General features: G+C 45.7%; 1 protein-coding gene across 1 annotated transcript in view; it reads left to right on the top strand.

Moving 5' to 3' along the window:
* LOC113017373 (uncharacterized) overlaps nucleotides 1–13607 on the top strand; it is a 32000-nt gene that overhangs the window by 16028 nt on the left and 2365 nt on the right. The window contains exons 13-16 of the mRNA XM_080300670.1: nucleotides 4178–4338; nucleotides 4951–5130; nucleotides 5213–5366; nucleotides 6219–6400. Of these exons, the coding sequence (XP_080156796.1) occupies nucleotides 4178–4338; nucleotides 4951–5130; nucleotides 5213–5366; nucleotides 6219–6400 (677 nt within the window). The remainder of the gene's footprint in view (nucleotides 1–4177; nucleotides 4339–4950; nucleotides 5131–5212; nucleotides 5367–6218; nucleotides 6401–13607) is intronic.

Here is a 13607-nt window from a genome sequence, read left to right as displayed (position 1 = left end):
CAACAGCCACACGTCCTCCGCCACGGGCAAGTCTCCCTTCGAAGCGTCCCTGGGCTATCAACCGCCTTTGCTCCCGGCCATCGAAGGTGAGCACTCCGTTCCTTCTGTACAGGCTCACCTCCGCGGGTGCCGTCGTGCCTGGCGGGCGACTCGGGCTGCCCTACTCCTTACTAAGGAGCGGAACAAGACCCTCGCTGACCGTCGCCGGACACCGGCCCCCGTGTACACCGGCCCCCGTGTACACCATCGGTCAACAGGTATGGCTGGCTACCCGTTTTGTGCCGCTACGGACTGAGTCAAAGAAGCTGTCTCCTCAGTTTATTGGCCCTTTTCCCGTGGAAGCCGTTGTGAACCCCGTGTCTGTCCGCCTCAAGCTGCCGCGCAACATGCGCATTCACAATGTCTTCCATGTGTCTCAGGTCAAGCCGGTGCTCTCCAGCCCGTTGTGCCCTCCCTCCAGGGCCCCGCCGCCCCCCCGGCTCGTGGATGGTCAGCTGGTCTACAATATCACCCGCATCATGGACTCCCGGCGCCGGGGTCGGGGTTTTCAGTACCTGGTTGACTGGGAGGGCTACGGGACTTCCACCGCAGGCATCCAGGTAAGCCTGGTGGGTCACCGGGAGGCTCCCGTTGAGGGGGGGGGGTACTGTCATGGTCTCCGTGCCTGCCCGGTCGGCCCCACAAGGCTACAATTGCTGTTTCTGTTCTCTCCCTCTCTGCCTGGGCGGAGCTCACTGTGGGCTCCTGCCCTTGGCCCACACACACACCTGACAACACTCACCCATCATCACCGGGAGCACTATTTGAGGCTGGAACACAGATCCTCTCATCGCTGGATGATTGTACCCCTAACGTTAGTGTTCTCACAGCTCTTGTGCTTCATATTCGTGATTTGTGATTAGTTGGTGACCTGCCTTCTCGTCTGCCTCAGATCTCCCCCTCCCCCGGGACCTGCGACCTCCCTGCTGCGGGAACGTGTGTGAGTGTGAGCGAAGAAGACGTGAGCGAGTTACCCTGTGATTCCCCCGGAGTTTTGGATCCCTTCACTGTACATATATTGCACTGGCACTGTAAATAAACTACACCTTGGAGATACCTTACCGCTCTGCGTTTGAATCCCTGTACCAGATTGTGACAGGGAGGAGTTCGGAGAGGCCATGGAAAAAGACTTTCAGACTGCCTCGAAGAGATTCTGGCAAACCGTCAGGCGTCTCAGGAGGGGAAAGTGGTGCTCTACCTGCACTGTGTATAATGCTGGCGGAGCGCTGCTGACGAAGACTGAGAAAATTGTCAGGCGGTGGAAGGAATACTTCAAGGACCTCCTTAATCCCACTGACACGTCTTCCGAGGAGGAAGCAGAGTCTGGGGATGAGGGGAATGACCCGCCAATTTCCGGGGGCGAGGTCACTGAGGCAGTTAAACAACTCCTTGGTGGCAGAGCCCCTGGTGTTGATGAGGTCCGCCCCGAGTTCCTGAAGGCTCTGGATGTTGTAGGGCTGTCTTGGTTGACACGCCTCTGCAATGTTGCGTGGAGATCAGGGGCAGTACCTGTGGACTGGCAGACCGGGGTGGTGGTCCCCATCTTTAAGAAGGGGGACCGGAGGGTGTGTTCCAACTACAGGGGGATCACACTCCTCAGCCTCCCTGGGAAAGTCTATGCCAGGGTGCTGGAAAGGAGAGTTCGTCTGCTAGTCGAACCTCGGATACAGGAGGAACAATGCGGTTTTCGTCCTGGTCGCGGAACACTGGACCAGCTCTTTATCCTCTCGAGGATACTTGAGGGTGCATGGGAGTTTGCCCAACCAGTCTACATATGTTTTGTGGACTTGGAGAAGGCATTCGACCGTGTCCCTCGGGGTGTCCTGTGGGAGGTGTTGCGGGAATATGGGGTGTCTGGCCCATTGCTACGGGCCATTCGATCCCTATACAACCGTTGTAAGAGCTTGGTTCGCATTGCCGGCAATAAGTCGGACTCGTTCCCGGTGGGTGATGGGCTCCGCCAGGGCTGCCCTTTGTCTCCGGTTCTGTTCATAATTTTTATGGACAGGATTTCTAGGCGCAGCCAAGTGGCGGAGGGCTTTCGCTTTGGTGGCCTCAGAATCTCATCTCTGATTTTTGCGGATGATGTGGTTCTGTTGGCTTCATCGGGTGAGGGCCTCCAGCTCACACTGGAACGGTTCGCAGCCGAGTGTGAAGCAGCGGGAATGAGGATCAGCACCTCCAAATCTGAGGCCATGGTTCTCAGCCGGAAAAGGGTGGAGTGCCCACTCTGGGTCGGGGATGAGTTCCTGCCCCAAGTGGACGAGTTCAAGTATCTCGGGGTCTTGTTGGTGATGGGAGATGGGAGCCGGAGATCGACAGACGGATTGGGGCTGCAGCTGCAGTAATGCAGACGCTGCACCGGTCCGTCGTGGTGAAGAGGGAGCTGAGTGTAAAAGCAAAGCTCTCAATTTACCGGTCGATCTACGTCCCTACCCTCACCTATGGCCACGAGCTGTGGGTAGTGACCGAAAGAATGAGATCGCGGATACAAGCGGCAGAAATGAGCTTCCTCCGAAGGGTGGCTGGCCTCTTCCTTAGAGATAGGGTGAGAAGTTCGGCCATCCGGGAGGGGCTCAGAGTAGAGCAGCTGCTGCTCCACATCGAAAGGAGCCAGCTGAGGTGGTTCGGGCATCTGACAAGGATGCCCCCTGGGCGCCTCCTGGGTGAGGTGTTCCAGGCATGTCCCACCGGGAGGAGGCCCCAGGGCAGACCCAGGACACGCTGGAGAGATTATATCTCTTGGCTGGCCTGGGAACGCCTTGGTGTTCCCCCGGATAAGCTGGAGGAGGTGGCTGGGGAGAGGGAGGTCTGGGCCTCTTTGCTTAGGCTGCTGCCCCCGAAACCCGGCCTCAGATAAAGCGGATGAAGATGGATGGATGGATGGACAATACAATTATATGAAAATATCTTGAACAGCTGGTAGACTAACCAGGCTTTTGCAGATAGCTCGCTGAACTCCTTAGTGCAATTATTAAATGTGGGCTCACAGCCTATATTATCACGCAAAACCTCGCGATAATAGCGGTGTAACAAAAACTTGTTCTTTGTGACAAGATAAACATGTCTCTTGTACAAGAAAACGCACCTTTACAATATTGTCCACAGAAATGTACAAGCAAGAACATTTTAACTGCTGGAACCATCTATTAAACATCTTTATACATAAGCCATTTCTGTGACACTAGCAATTACCATTTAATCAACACATTGCAGCTACAGGAACAGCTTGGCCATTGAAACTCATGCCATGAAACTCCCAGCGCACACTTTTGTGCTGGTGTTAATGCCGTTATGAAGTTTGGAACTCTGTACTTATTGAGTCGGCACAGGGCAATAACTAGCATTTTTAATGATTTTTACGTACTATGTAACTCAGCACTCGCATTGTGCAACCACATTCTGTAACATTCCCCGATAGTCTAAGGAGCTTCAAAAGAAAAGCGTCTTGACTTATGACCCTTCCCTTTATGCAATACCCGACACTGGGTAACAGAGGCACCAGATCCCGATTTATTTAACTAGATTTTCTCAGGCAAATTAGTCATTAACCAGGGATGTTGGTACACATTTTGCTCTTCAAACTTGTACACTTTAACTTATTTGAACAGGTTGTTGGCTTTAAATTCAAGGTTCAAGGTTCTTTATTTGTCACATTCATAGTTATACAAGTATAACACACAGTGTAATGTAGCCTGACACGCTCCTCGACATGTGCAAAAATGGGGGGGGGGGGGGGGGTGTGAGGGTAGAGGAAGAACATACACATATATATATATATATGAAATTCAAGACAAATATGTTTATAAACAACATTGAAAGGAATTTCAGTTTAATGAAATGTGATTTGTAATTCACAGCAATTAAGATTGTGTGACTGAATGACTGCAAAATGCATGACTGCATTTATTTTGTTATTTTCATTTTACTCATAGTCCCAACTTAGCGCTTTCATAAAATGGTAGTTATACATTCATCCCTGGTTGGAGACCTTGAGCAAACATATCAGGAAGGGCTGTGTTGTAACACACAAAACAAACTTGTTCCTGCATCCTGCCTTTGTGAACGTTTATTACCTGAGGCTTCTAGTTCTTACTGTGTTGGTCCTTAAATAAAAACACCTTCCTTTTTCTGTCAGGTAAAGCCTTTGACAGTGCTGAGGCTGTGAATGCTGCTGTTTCCAATATCATCTGTTCGATTGTTTATGGTAAAAGATTTGAATATGATGACCCAGAGTTCAGAGTGATGGTGAGTCGAGCTATTAGGAATACTCAACTCCTGGGCTCTGCTTCAGTGCAGGTATGATAACAATCTGACAGAAACAGTTCTTCACATCCTCACTCCCCTGTCACTTGTCAGGTTATTTTGCTGCTCACTGCTACTTACTACTACTCCTTTACATGTTTGTAATTATTTGTCTTTTTGTTTTGTTTTTTGTCTTCTTTCTAGTACCTAGTCTAGTTTCCATTGCTTATAACCTGTTGGAATGGTTTTAGAACCCTTCTTATTGTCTGCCTGTTTGCCTTTCCGACTGCTGACCTCATGAGCCTGATTAACCTTTGATTAAAAATGTAGATTTTGTCTTGCTCTTGTCTCCTGTGTTCTAAGTTCAGTAGATCAGCATTACTATTTACCTTTAGTCAAAATGCAGTTTTAGTGTAAATTCAGAATGTTAAAAGAAGACATTAAGGCCAATAGTATTTAGTCATTACAAAGTATCTGCAAAATCATAACCATGTCATCCATGCCCTGCCACGAACAGGATTTGAGGTTCTCTTATCTAAATCGAAGATTAATAGCAACAGGATATCATGTCCAGTTATGCAGTTTTCTATAATTAAACATATAAATACAATGTATTTGTTAAACTGGTAATGTGTGGTGAATCTAACTTTCTTGTTTATTCAACAGTTGTATAACTACTTTCCAATGCTGTTCAGTTGGGTTAAAGCCCGCAAAGAGCTGATAGAGAATGCCTTTGCTAATAGAAGACAGATCGCAGCATTGATCAAAGGTTTAGAGGACACCCTTGATCCACAGATGTGCAGAAGTTTGGTGGATTCATTTCTCGCTCGGAAGATTCAGCTTGAGGTAAGACCTAAATTTGATTAAATACCTTTCCAAAGTAATCTTATTACTGAGACTCATTTCTTCCCTTTTTTCTACTTGTAAGGCATCTGGAAATATAGATAAAAATATAAGTTCTCACTATCACGAAGACAACCTACTGATTACTGTTGTCAACCTATTTACTGCTGGCTCAGAATCTACATCTATTACTATAAGATATGGCTTAATGCTCATGGCCAAGTACCCTGAAATACAAGGTAAGAAATATAATACACTTATTTACTGGTGATGCTTCATTCACCAGATATCTGGGCAATGTGGAAATGAAACAAAGGTATTTTAAGTGAAAAGAAAGAAAAATCAAAAAACAACATTTTCATAAAATTTAGACCGGGTTATGCAGCTTTTTCTAACAGGGGAAGAAAAGATGGTGAGAACCACTTACGTCAAATAAAAAGCAAATGTGAGAAATGATTTAGAACAAAAACACAGTCCTACCCATGGGCAAATAGCCATTGTCTAGTAACCCAGAATACTGTCAAACTGGCTCTCTGGCAATACTCATCATTTCCACTCCCTGGTCTATTTACTTATTAGATTACTACCTACTACTGGGTAAGAATAAGATGGTGGCAGATAAAGAAGGTCGGAAAAAACAATACCAAACACAAAACCAATAACAAACCACAGTAGGCTTGCCATGGCTTCACCGGGAAGGAGTTCACTGTATATTGTGAGGATATATTAGCAATCAAGAAATTGAAGCATATAAAACATAATCAACTGTTTCTCTTTTAAAGTATGTTCTTCATTTTATTTATGAAAGAACTAAATCTCATGACTTCCAAAAACTTATACGATCACATTTGGATATAATTTGTCCAAAATCTGAATTTTTGTTCGACCATTAGTCATTGCTATTCTGACTAACATAGGTTTGCTAGATGTCCCTTTTACTTAGCTCCAGCAGTGTGCAGAATACTGCAGATATAAATATGAATTCAAACCTAACAGCAAATTAATAAATTGCTCTTAAATAGAATAATTTGTGTAACAACACTACTACAGTTTCAATCATTAATTGGTTTGTTTTTTTGTTCTTTTTGTAGACAAAGTTCAGGAGGAACTGGATCAGGTAGTAGAAAATCGCCAGGTCCGAGTGGGAGACAGAAAGAGCCTGCCGTTCACTGACGCTGTCATCCATGAAATACAAAGAGTGATTAATACTACGCCTTTTATTGTACGTTGCGTTTCACAAGATGTCACCTTTCAGTCCTACTTCATCAAGAAGGTAAAACAAAAGTCAAACAGTCCCAGTTCTGAACCAATTAGTGACACTGTACACGTCTACATTTTTATTTTTTTTAAAAAATGACACGTGAGTGCAGAACAAACAGCATCAAGAGTAACATGAAACTAACACACTGGGCTCTATAGGACCCTCACCAAGACGTACAGGCTACTATGTAGGATAATGACTTTTGTTCAGACTTCACTGTAAAATCTAATTAGTTCCCAGAACTCAAAAGCATTAAGGAAACCCGTTGCCTCAAAAAAATTGAGTAAAGCTTAGCTAAAAATGACTAAATTAGGACAACTTATTTATTTTGAGTACTCTGTACAAGCTCATTTGTTCCCAGAACTCAAAAAATTGGATCAAGTTTACTTAAGATGACTCATTTTGAGTACACTGTACAGCCTTGTTAGTTCCCAGAACTCAATAAAATTAAGGAAACTCGTTGCCTCAAAAAACTAAGTAAAGCTTACTTAAGATGACTGTTAGGACAACTTATACATTGCAAGTCTGCAGTATTAAGAATAACTTGATATTTCTGACTGTACAATACTAATTGTTTACCTACTGACAAACATTTCAAGTTCAACTAAATGAAAAAACAATTTGTGGTACCATGAATATGATTAAAAATAATTAACAACACTTTTTGTGATGATGTTAAAATGAAGTTTTATTTTCAAACATAACAAAGTATAACAGCCAACATACTGGACACTGTTCTGCTGAACAACAAACAATTATATTGCCATCACTGTTATAATCTCACAATGAAACAAAGTCTCAGATTTAATTATTCTGAAAATAAGTTTAGGTCTACCACAAGTTTGTTTTTTTTACTTACATTACTTATATAATCAAAATAAAATATTTGTTGTTCTGTCACAAATGCAGTCTCTAATTTAAACAACACATTTGTTCTGCATTCCAACACATGAGCTGGAATGTTGTATTATTTTAAGGATGGCTTGTTTCCAGTCCAGGCCTGAATGACTATCATGGATCGAGGTGATCCAAATGTAAGGTGCAGAAGAAAGTCTTTAACTTCCCTTAAGTACAGTGGATGTGGGTTGGAGATGCAATGAGCTTGAACCTGCAGGCAACCATCTTCACTGACCACACCATCTGTGACGGAGGACTCATCTCTCCTGTTGTCCTGCAAGCAAACAATCATATTTTTTGGAAGATGAACTTAATTGTTTTCTTAAAACATTTTTTTCTGCATTTGGTATAAAACAGACTCAGATTTGGACAATCTCAGGCTCCCTGAGCAGGCATTTTGTCCCCAGAGTCCTCAGCCACACCTTTTGCCCAGACAGGAAACAGCCACCGCCCAAACCCAGGTAACTCAAAGAAAGAGAAACATAATTAATATAACAAAACATTTTAGAAAAACCATACAATGCTACTATGTGCGCGCCTCATAATACCAGTGTTAGGTTTAACCAAATGATTAATGAATTATATTAATGAAGAATACTGCAAAGCAAAATAATAAAGTGAAAAATGGACTAATTTACCCCTGTGTGGCTGCTGCCATCACAACAGTGTAGACCCTCTAAACTAAGTTTGGGGGATGTGATCTTTCAAGAAATGCAGACCAAACTGTTTGTTTACTTACACAGCATGTCTTGTAGAATTAACTGGAGTCACCAGCAACAGCATAGTGCAGTCATATCTCAAGTCTAATAACAGAAGACATGAAAAGATCAGTACAGAATCAACTTCCCCAAACCAAAGCACAAATAAAACAATAAGTAAAACAGGTTGATCTAAAGTATGATTTAAGTCCAGCCTGATTAATATAAATGTCACTGACAGTTGCTAATATATTGGAAAACCAAAATGCTTACCACTGAGTTGATGTCTTTCTGTCCAACAACAAGAGTGCTGGTCCCAAGCCTCAAAGACAGTAAGAAGCAAGAGGGAGAAAAAGCAGAACATTTTTCAGAAACTGATTTGATCCTTAATGGCTGTGCAATCATTGTAACATAGAGTTTGCTTATGTTGTTAAATAAAGTCTAGATTTCACATTAATAGATGCCACAGATGTTCAAAAGCTGCCACAAAGCATGAAAAAAAATGGACGTCTCCGAAAACGTCTGAGCATTTTTGCAAATATGTGATGTCTTGATAAATTGAGCAGATATTTGAACTTTACACAGCTACATTCTCGCCTGAAAATATCTCAAAAGTTTATTTTGTGACCCAGAAAAAATACGTTTTTTAGCCGTGCTCCTCCGCCATTGCCTCGCAACCGTGGCCAACAAATGCGATCTGCCTTTTCCCCAGACTACCCTTTCTGGGTCACAAAATAACCTTTAAGATATATTCAGCCGAGAATGTAGCTGTGTAATGCTCAAATATCTACTTAATTTATCAAAATATCACATATTTGCAAAAATGCTTCCAAGTTTTCGGAGAGCTCTGTTATCCACCAGAGCAAAAGCTGACCGGGAGGTCAAGGCTTGATAGAGTCCGCGAGCAAAGCTAACTCCTGGCATATTGTTTTCAACCCCCCCCCTGCGGTCTTTTGCTACTCAGGTTAAACATGATATTGATATATATCTATATCTCTATCTATAGATAGATATAGAGATAGATATCTATATAGAGATAGATGTATAGATATCTATATATATATATTAGGGGTGCAACGATACTCGTATTGATATTGAACCGTTCGATACAGTGCTTTCGGTTCGGTACGCATATGTATCAAACAATACAAAATTTGTAATTTATTTGATCAACTTTCCTTCTGACATGCTGTCTGTGTTAAGCGCTCAGTGAATCTGCGTTCGACTACTCTGCCTAGGCTGCACTGTCGAGCACAGATCCACTGAGCGCTCAACACAGACAGCATAGTCAGAAGGAAGAGCGCAGGGCAAGCCAGCGAGACAGAAGTTAAGCTCTCCTTGCAACATAGCAAATTGAACCTCCCCCACCCTCATTTAGATCTGGCGTTTGGAATTATTTTGGTTTTCATGTGAGGTATGACCCTGAAGGTAAGCGTGTCATTGTCTAAAGTAAAACAGTATGTTGGATGTGCCACGTAATGCTCAATTACATGGGTGGGAACTAGTGTGTTAGCACAGTTAGCTCGTTAACGTGTTGGCCGTCTAGCCCCACGCACAGGGCGATCAGGGGTAGCTCGTTAAAGGAGATTGCCGTGAGATTGCCTTGTTGTGGCGTTAACGTCATTTCAACGAGATTAACGCTGACAGCACTAGTGGGAACACAACGAATATGACTACACATTTATGCTGACATCACCCTAGTGCAAAGACAAGTGGAAGCAGACAAAAACAACAAGCATGCATGCTACAAACTTTACCCGAGTCATTTAGACAACCGTTAGCACATGATTCTCCTTATGGGGACCTGATATGTTTGATATTGTGGCGAGCTCAGACAAGGTGGAGAGGGAGGTGTCGTTTGGTCTTGCTTCCCGTGAGCTAGCCAGGGAGCACAGCCGTTTATTGACATCTGCAGAAGAACACTGCCGCTAGCTAACTGCTCAGCGCGGCAACAGCAACAACAACAACACACAGGGCGCCCTCTGACCCCGGAAGGACACACCGTCGCAGCGAGAGGGCGTCACCCGTCACTATGGCAACATAAACAAAACACAACTGTAAAAAAACAGAACCCCGAACAGCCCTGACCCGCTACATAGCCCCCACCTAAGGGGTCAGTCGTCCCCGACGACCCCATTACCCCACACAAAGTCCTGCAAATGTCCAGGTGCCTTCTTTTGGCGCACCGGCCGGTCACAACCGGCGGGGGAAAAGTCACTCGGGTCAGAACATGGGGTGCCACCATCATCCCACTTCTGACACCAATGTGGCGAGCTCAGACAACGAGGAGACGGAGGTGTCGTTTGGTCTTGCTTCCCGTGAGCTAGCCAGGGAGCACAGTCGTTTATTGACATCTGCAGAAGAACGCTGCCGCTAGCTAACTGCTCAGCGCAGCAACCGCACAGCAACAACAACACACAGGGCGCCCTCTGACCCCGGAAGGACACATGCAGCGAGAGGGCGTCACCCGTCACTATGGCAACATAAACAAAACATAACTGTAAAAAACAGAACCCCGAACAGCCCTGACCCGCTACAATATGCTGCTGAGAATATAGCCCAGAAGAAGCGTATAGTATAGCTTTTATTTTGGAAAGAGCCATTTCTCTGTAATAAACTCTTTTCCAAAGATGAGTGATTCCTCAATCAGATACAGGGCTCGCAAAATCGCTAGCCCGACGTCCCGGGGCTAGCGACCCCACACCCCACCCCTAACGGCTGCACCTCCCGAAGAATTTCGTCTGGGCTCTTAATCTCACTTTTTTATTTCAAACAATCAACAGAAAATTTCAGACATATTTTTATGTAAGGTTTTTAAGTAACATGAGCCCAGCCGCAGCAGCAACGCTAGGCTAACACTAACTAGCTAGCAAGATTATAAACCTGGTGCTAAACTAAGAGAAGCCACAAAATCAGTTTGAATAAGAGTAAACGTTTACTCACCAAGTCAGTGTATCAGGTAAAGATTCACAGCAATGAAAACAATAATATCTTGAGCTGACGCTTCTCCAGGTTTGCTCAACATATTCCATAACCGGACTAACAAGGACTTTGCACGCTCTGCTGCCCTCTGCTTCACTGAAACCTGGCTCAGTGAGCGAGTCCCAGACGCTGTCTTAAATCTGCCGGGCTTCCAACTTCACCGGGCGGACCGCGAAACAGAGCTCTCAGGGCAAACAAAGGGTGGTGGAGTCTGCTTCTACATTAATGAAGGTTGGTGTACTGATGTCACAGTGTTACAGAAACACTGCAGCCCACACTTGGAAAGTTTTTTCATCAACTGTAAACCTTTTTATTCACCGCGGGAGTTTTCTTCCTTCATGCTGGTCGGAGTTTACGTCCCTCCACAGGCCAACGCGAACAACGCACTGTGCGAGCTGGCTGACCAGATTACTACCCTGGAGAGGAAATTCCCGGATTCCTTTACAATTATTCTTGGGGATTTTAACAGAGCAAACCTAAACTACGAACTCCCTAAATACAGACAGCATATAGACTGCCCCACCAGGGACAACATCATACTGGATCACTGCTACACCACTCTAAAAGATGCCTATCGCTCTGTGCCCCGGGCAGCTTTGGGACATTCTGATCACTGCATGGTCCATCTTATTCCAGTTTATAGGCAAAAACTCAAACGTGCCAAGCCTGTAGTTAAAACTGTGAAGAAGTGGACTAACGCAGCAAAGCAGGAACTGCAGGACTGTTTTGACTCCACTGATTGGACTGTTTTTGAAGCTGCATCTGAGAACCTAGATGAGCTCACGGACACTGTGACATCATACATCAGTTTCTGTGAAGACGTGTGTGTGCCAACAAAGACCTTTTGCACATGCAACAACAATAAACCATGGTTCACTCCTAAACTCCAACATCTTCGTAAGGCCAAGGAGGACGCCTACAGAAGTGGTGACAGGGTCCTGTACAAGCAAGCCAGGAACACACTGACCAAGGAGATCAAAGCAGCTAAAAGTATCTACTCCCAGAAGCTGGAAGAACGGCTCTCAGCCAACGACCCTGCGTCAGTGTGGAGGGGCCTGCAGGAAATCACCAGCTACAGACGCCACCCACCCACTATTGAAGCAAACAAAGACCTGGCCAACGAGTTAAACACTTTTGAGACGGACAGACTCCCACGCCCCACCCTCCCCTCCCCAGGGACATTGCTTCAGACATTGACCCCCAACACACCTTCCATCTCTCCCCCCTTCACCCTGCCCCTCCCCGATCAAAACTCAACGACCACCCCCACCCTCCCCAATCCAGACTCAACGACCACCACCACCCTCTCCAATCCAGACTCAACGACCTCCACCACACCTCTCACCCCCCTTTCCTCCTCCCTGAAACTCAGAATACACACTCAGGATGTGAGCCGACTATTCCAGAAACAGAAGCCCAGGAAAGCCCCCGGACCAGACGGCGTCTCACCCTCCTGCCTCAAAACCTGTGCTGAACAGCTGGCTCCCATCTTTACTCGCATCTTCAACAGATCCCTGGAGCTGTGTGAAGTTCCCTCCTGCTTCAAACGCTCCACCATCATCCCTGTTCCCAAGAAACCCACCATCACAGGACTGAATGACTACAGACCTGTCGCCTTGACGTCTGTGGTCATGAAATCCTTCGAACGACTGGTGTTAGCCCATCTGAAAAACATTACAGGCCACCAGCTGGACCCTCTGCAGTTTGCCTACCGGGCAAACAGGTCGGTGGATGATGCAGTGAACATGGGGCTGCATTACATCCTGCAACACCTTGGCCGCCCGGGAACTTATGCCAGGGTCTTGTTTGTGGACTTTAGTTCGGCTTTTAACACCATTGTGCCTGAACTTCTTTCCTCCAAACTCTCCCAGCTCAGCGTGTCACCAGCTACCTGTCAGTGGATCACCAGCTTCCTGACAGACAGAAAGCAACAAGTGAGGCTGGGGGAGATCACCTCTGAAACCCGGTCCCTCAGTATTGGTGCCCCTCAAGGATGTGTCCTCTCACCACTACTGTTCTCCCTCTACACTAACGACTGCACCTCCAAGAACTCGGCTGTCAAACTCCTAAAGTTTGCAGATGACACCACTGTCATTGGCCTCATTCAAGATGGTGATGAGTCTGCATACCGGCAAGAAGTTGAGCGGCTGGTACTCTGGTGCAGTCAGCACAATCTGGAGCGGAACACTCTTAAGACTGTAGAGATGACAGTGGACTTCAGGAGACATCCCTCAACTCTGCTCCCCCTCACCATATCAGACAGCCCTGTGTCAACTGTGAAGACCTTCAAGTTCCTGGGTACAACCATCTCCCAGGACCTGAAGTGGGAGACCAACATCAACTCCATCCTCAAAAAGACCCAGCAGAGGATGTACTTCCTAAGACAACTGGGGAAGTACAGTCTTCCACAGGAGCTGCTGATCCAGTTCTACACTGCGGTCATTGAGTCTGTCCTGTGCTCCTCCATCACAGTCTGGTATGGAGCAGCCACTAAACAGGACAGGAGCAGACTGCAGCGGACTGAACGGGCAGCAGAAAGGATCATCGGCACCCCCCTGCCCTCCATCCAGGATCTGTACCTCTCAAGAACCAGGAAACGGGCAGTGAAAATCATCATAGACCCCTCACACCCTGCACACAGA

This window comes from Astatotilapia calliptera, chromosome 4 (genome assembly GCF_964374335.1).
Source record: "Astatotilapia calliptera chromosome 4, fAstCal68.1, whole genome shotgun sequence".
Taxonomy (NCBI): Eukaryota; Metazoa; Chordata; class Actinopteri; order Cichliformes; family Cichlidae; genus Astatotilapia; species Astatotilapia calliptera.
Note: the sequence above shows the minus strand (reverse complement) of the source record. Positions and strands in the feature narration are given on the sequence as shown.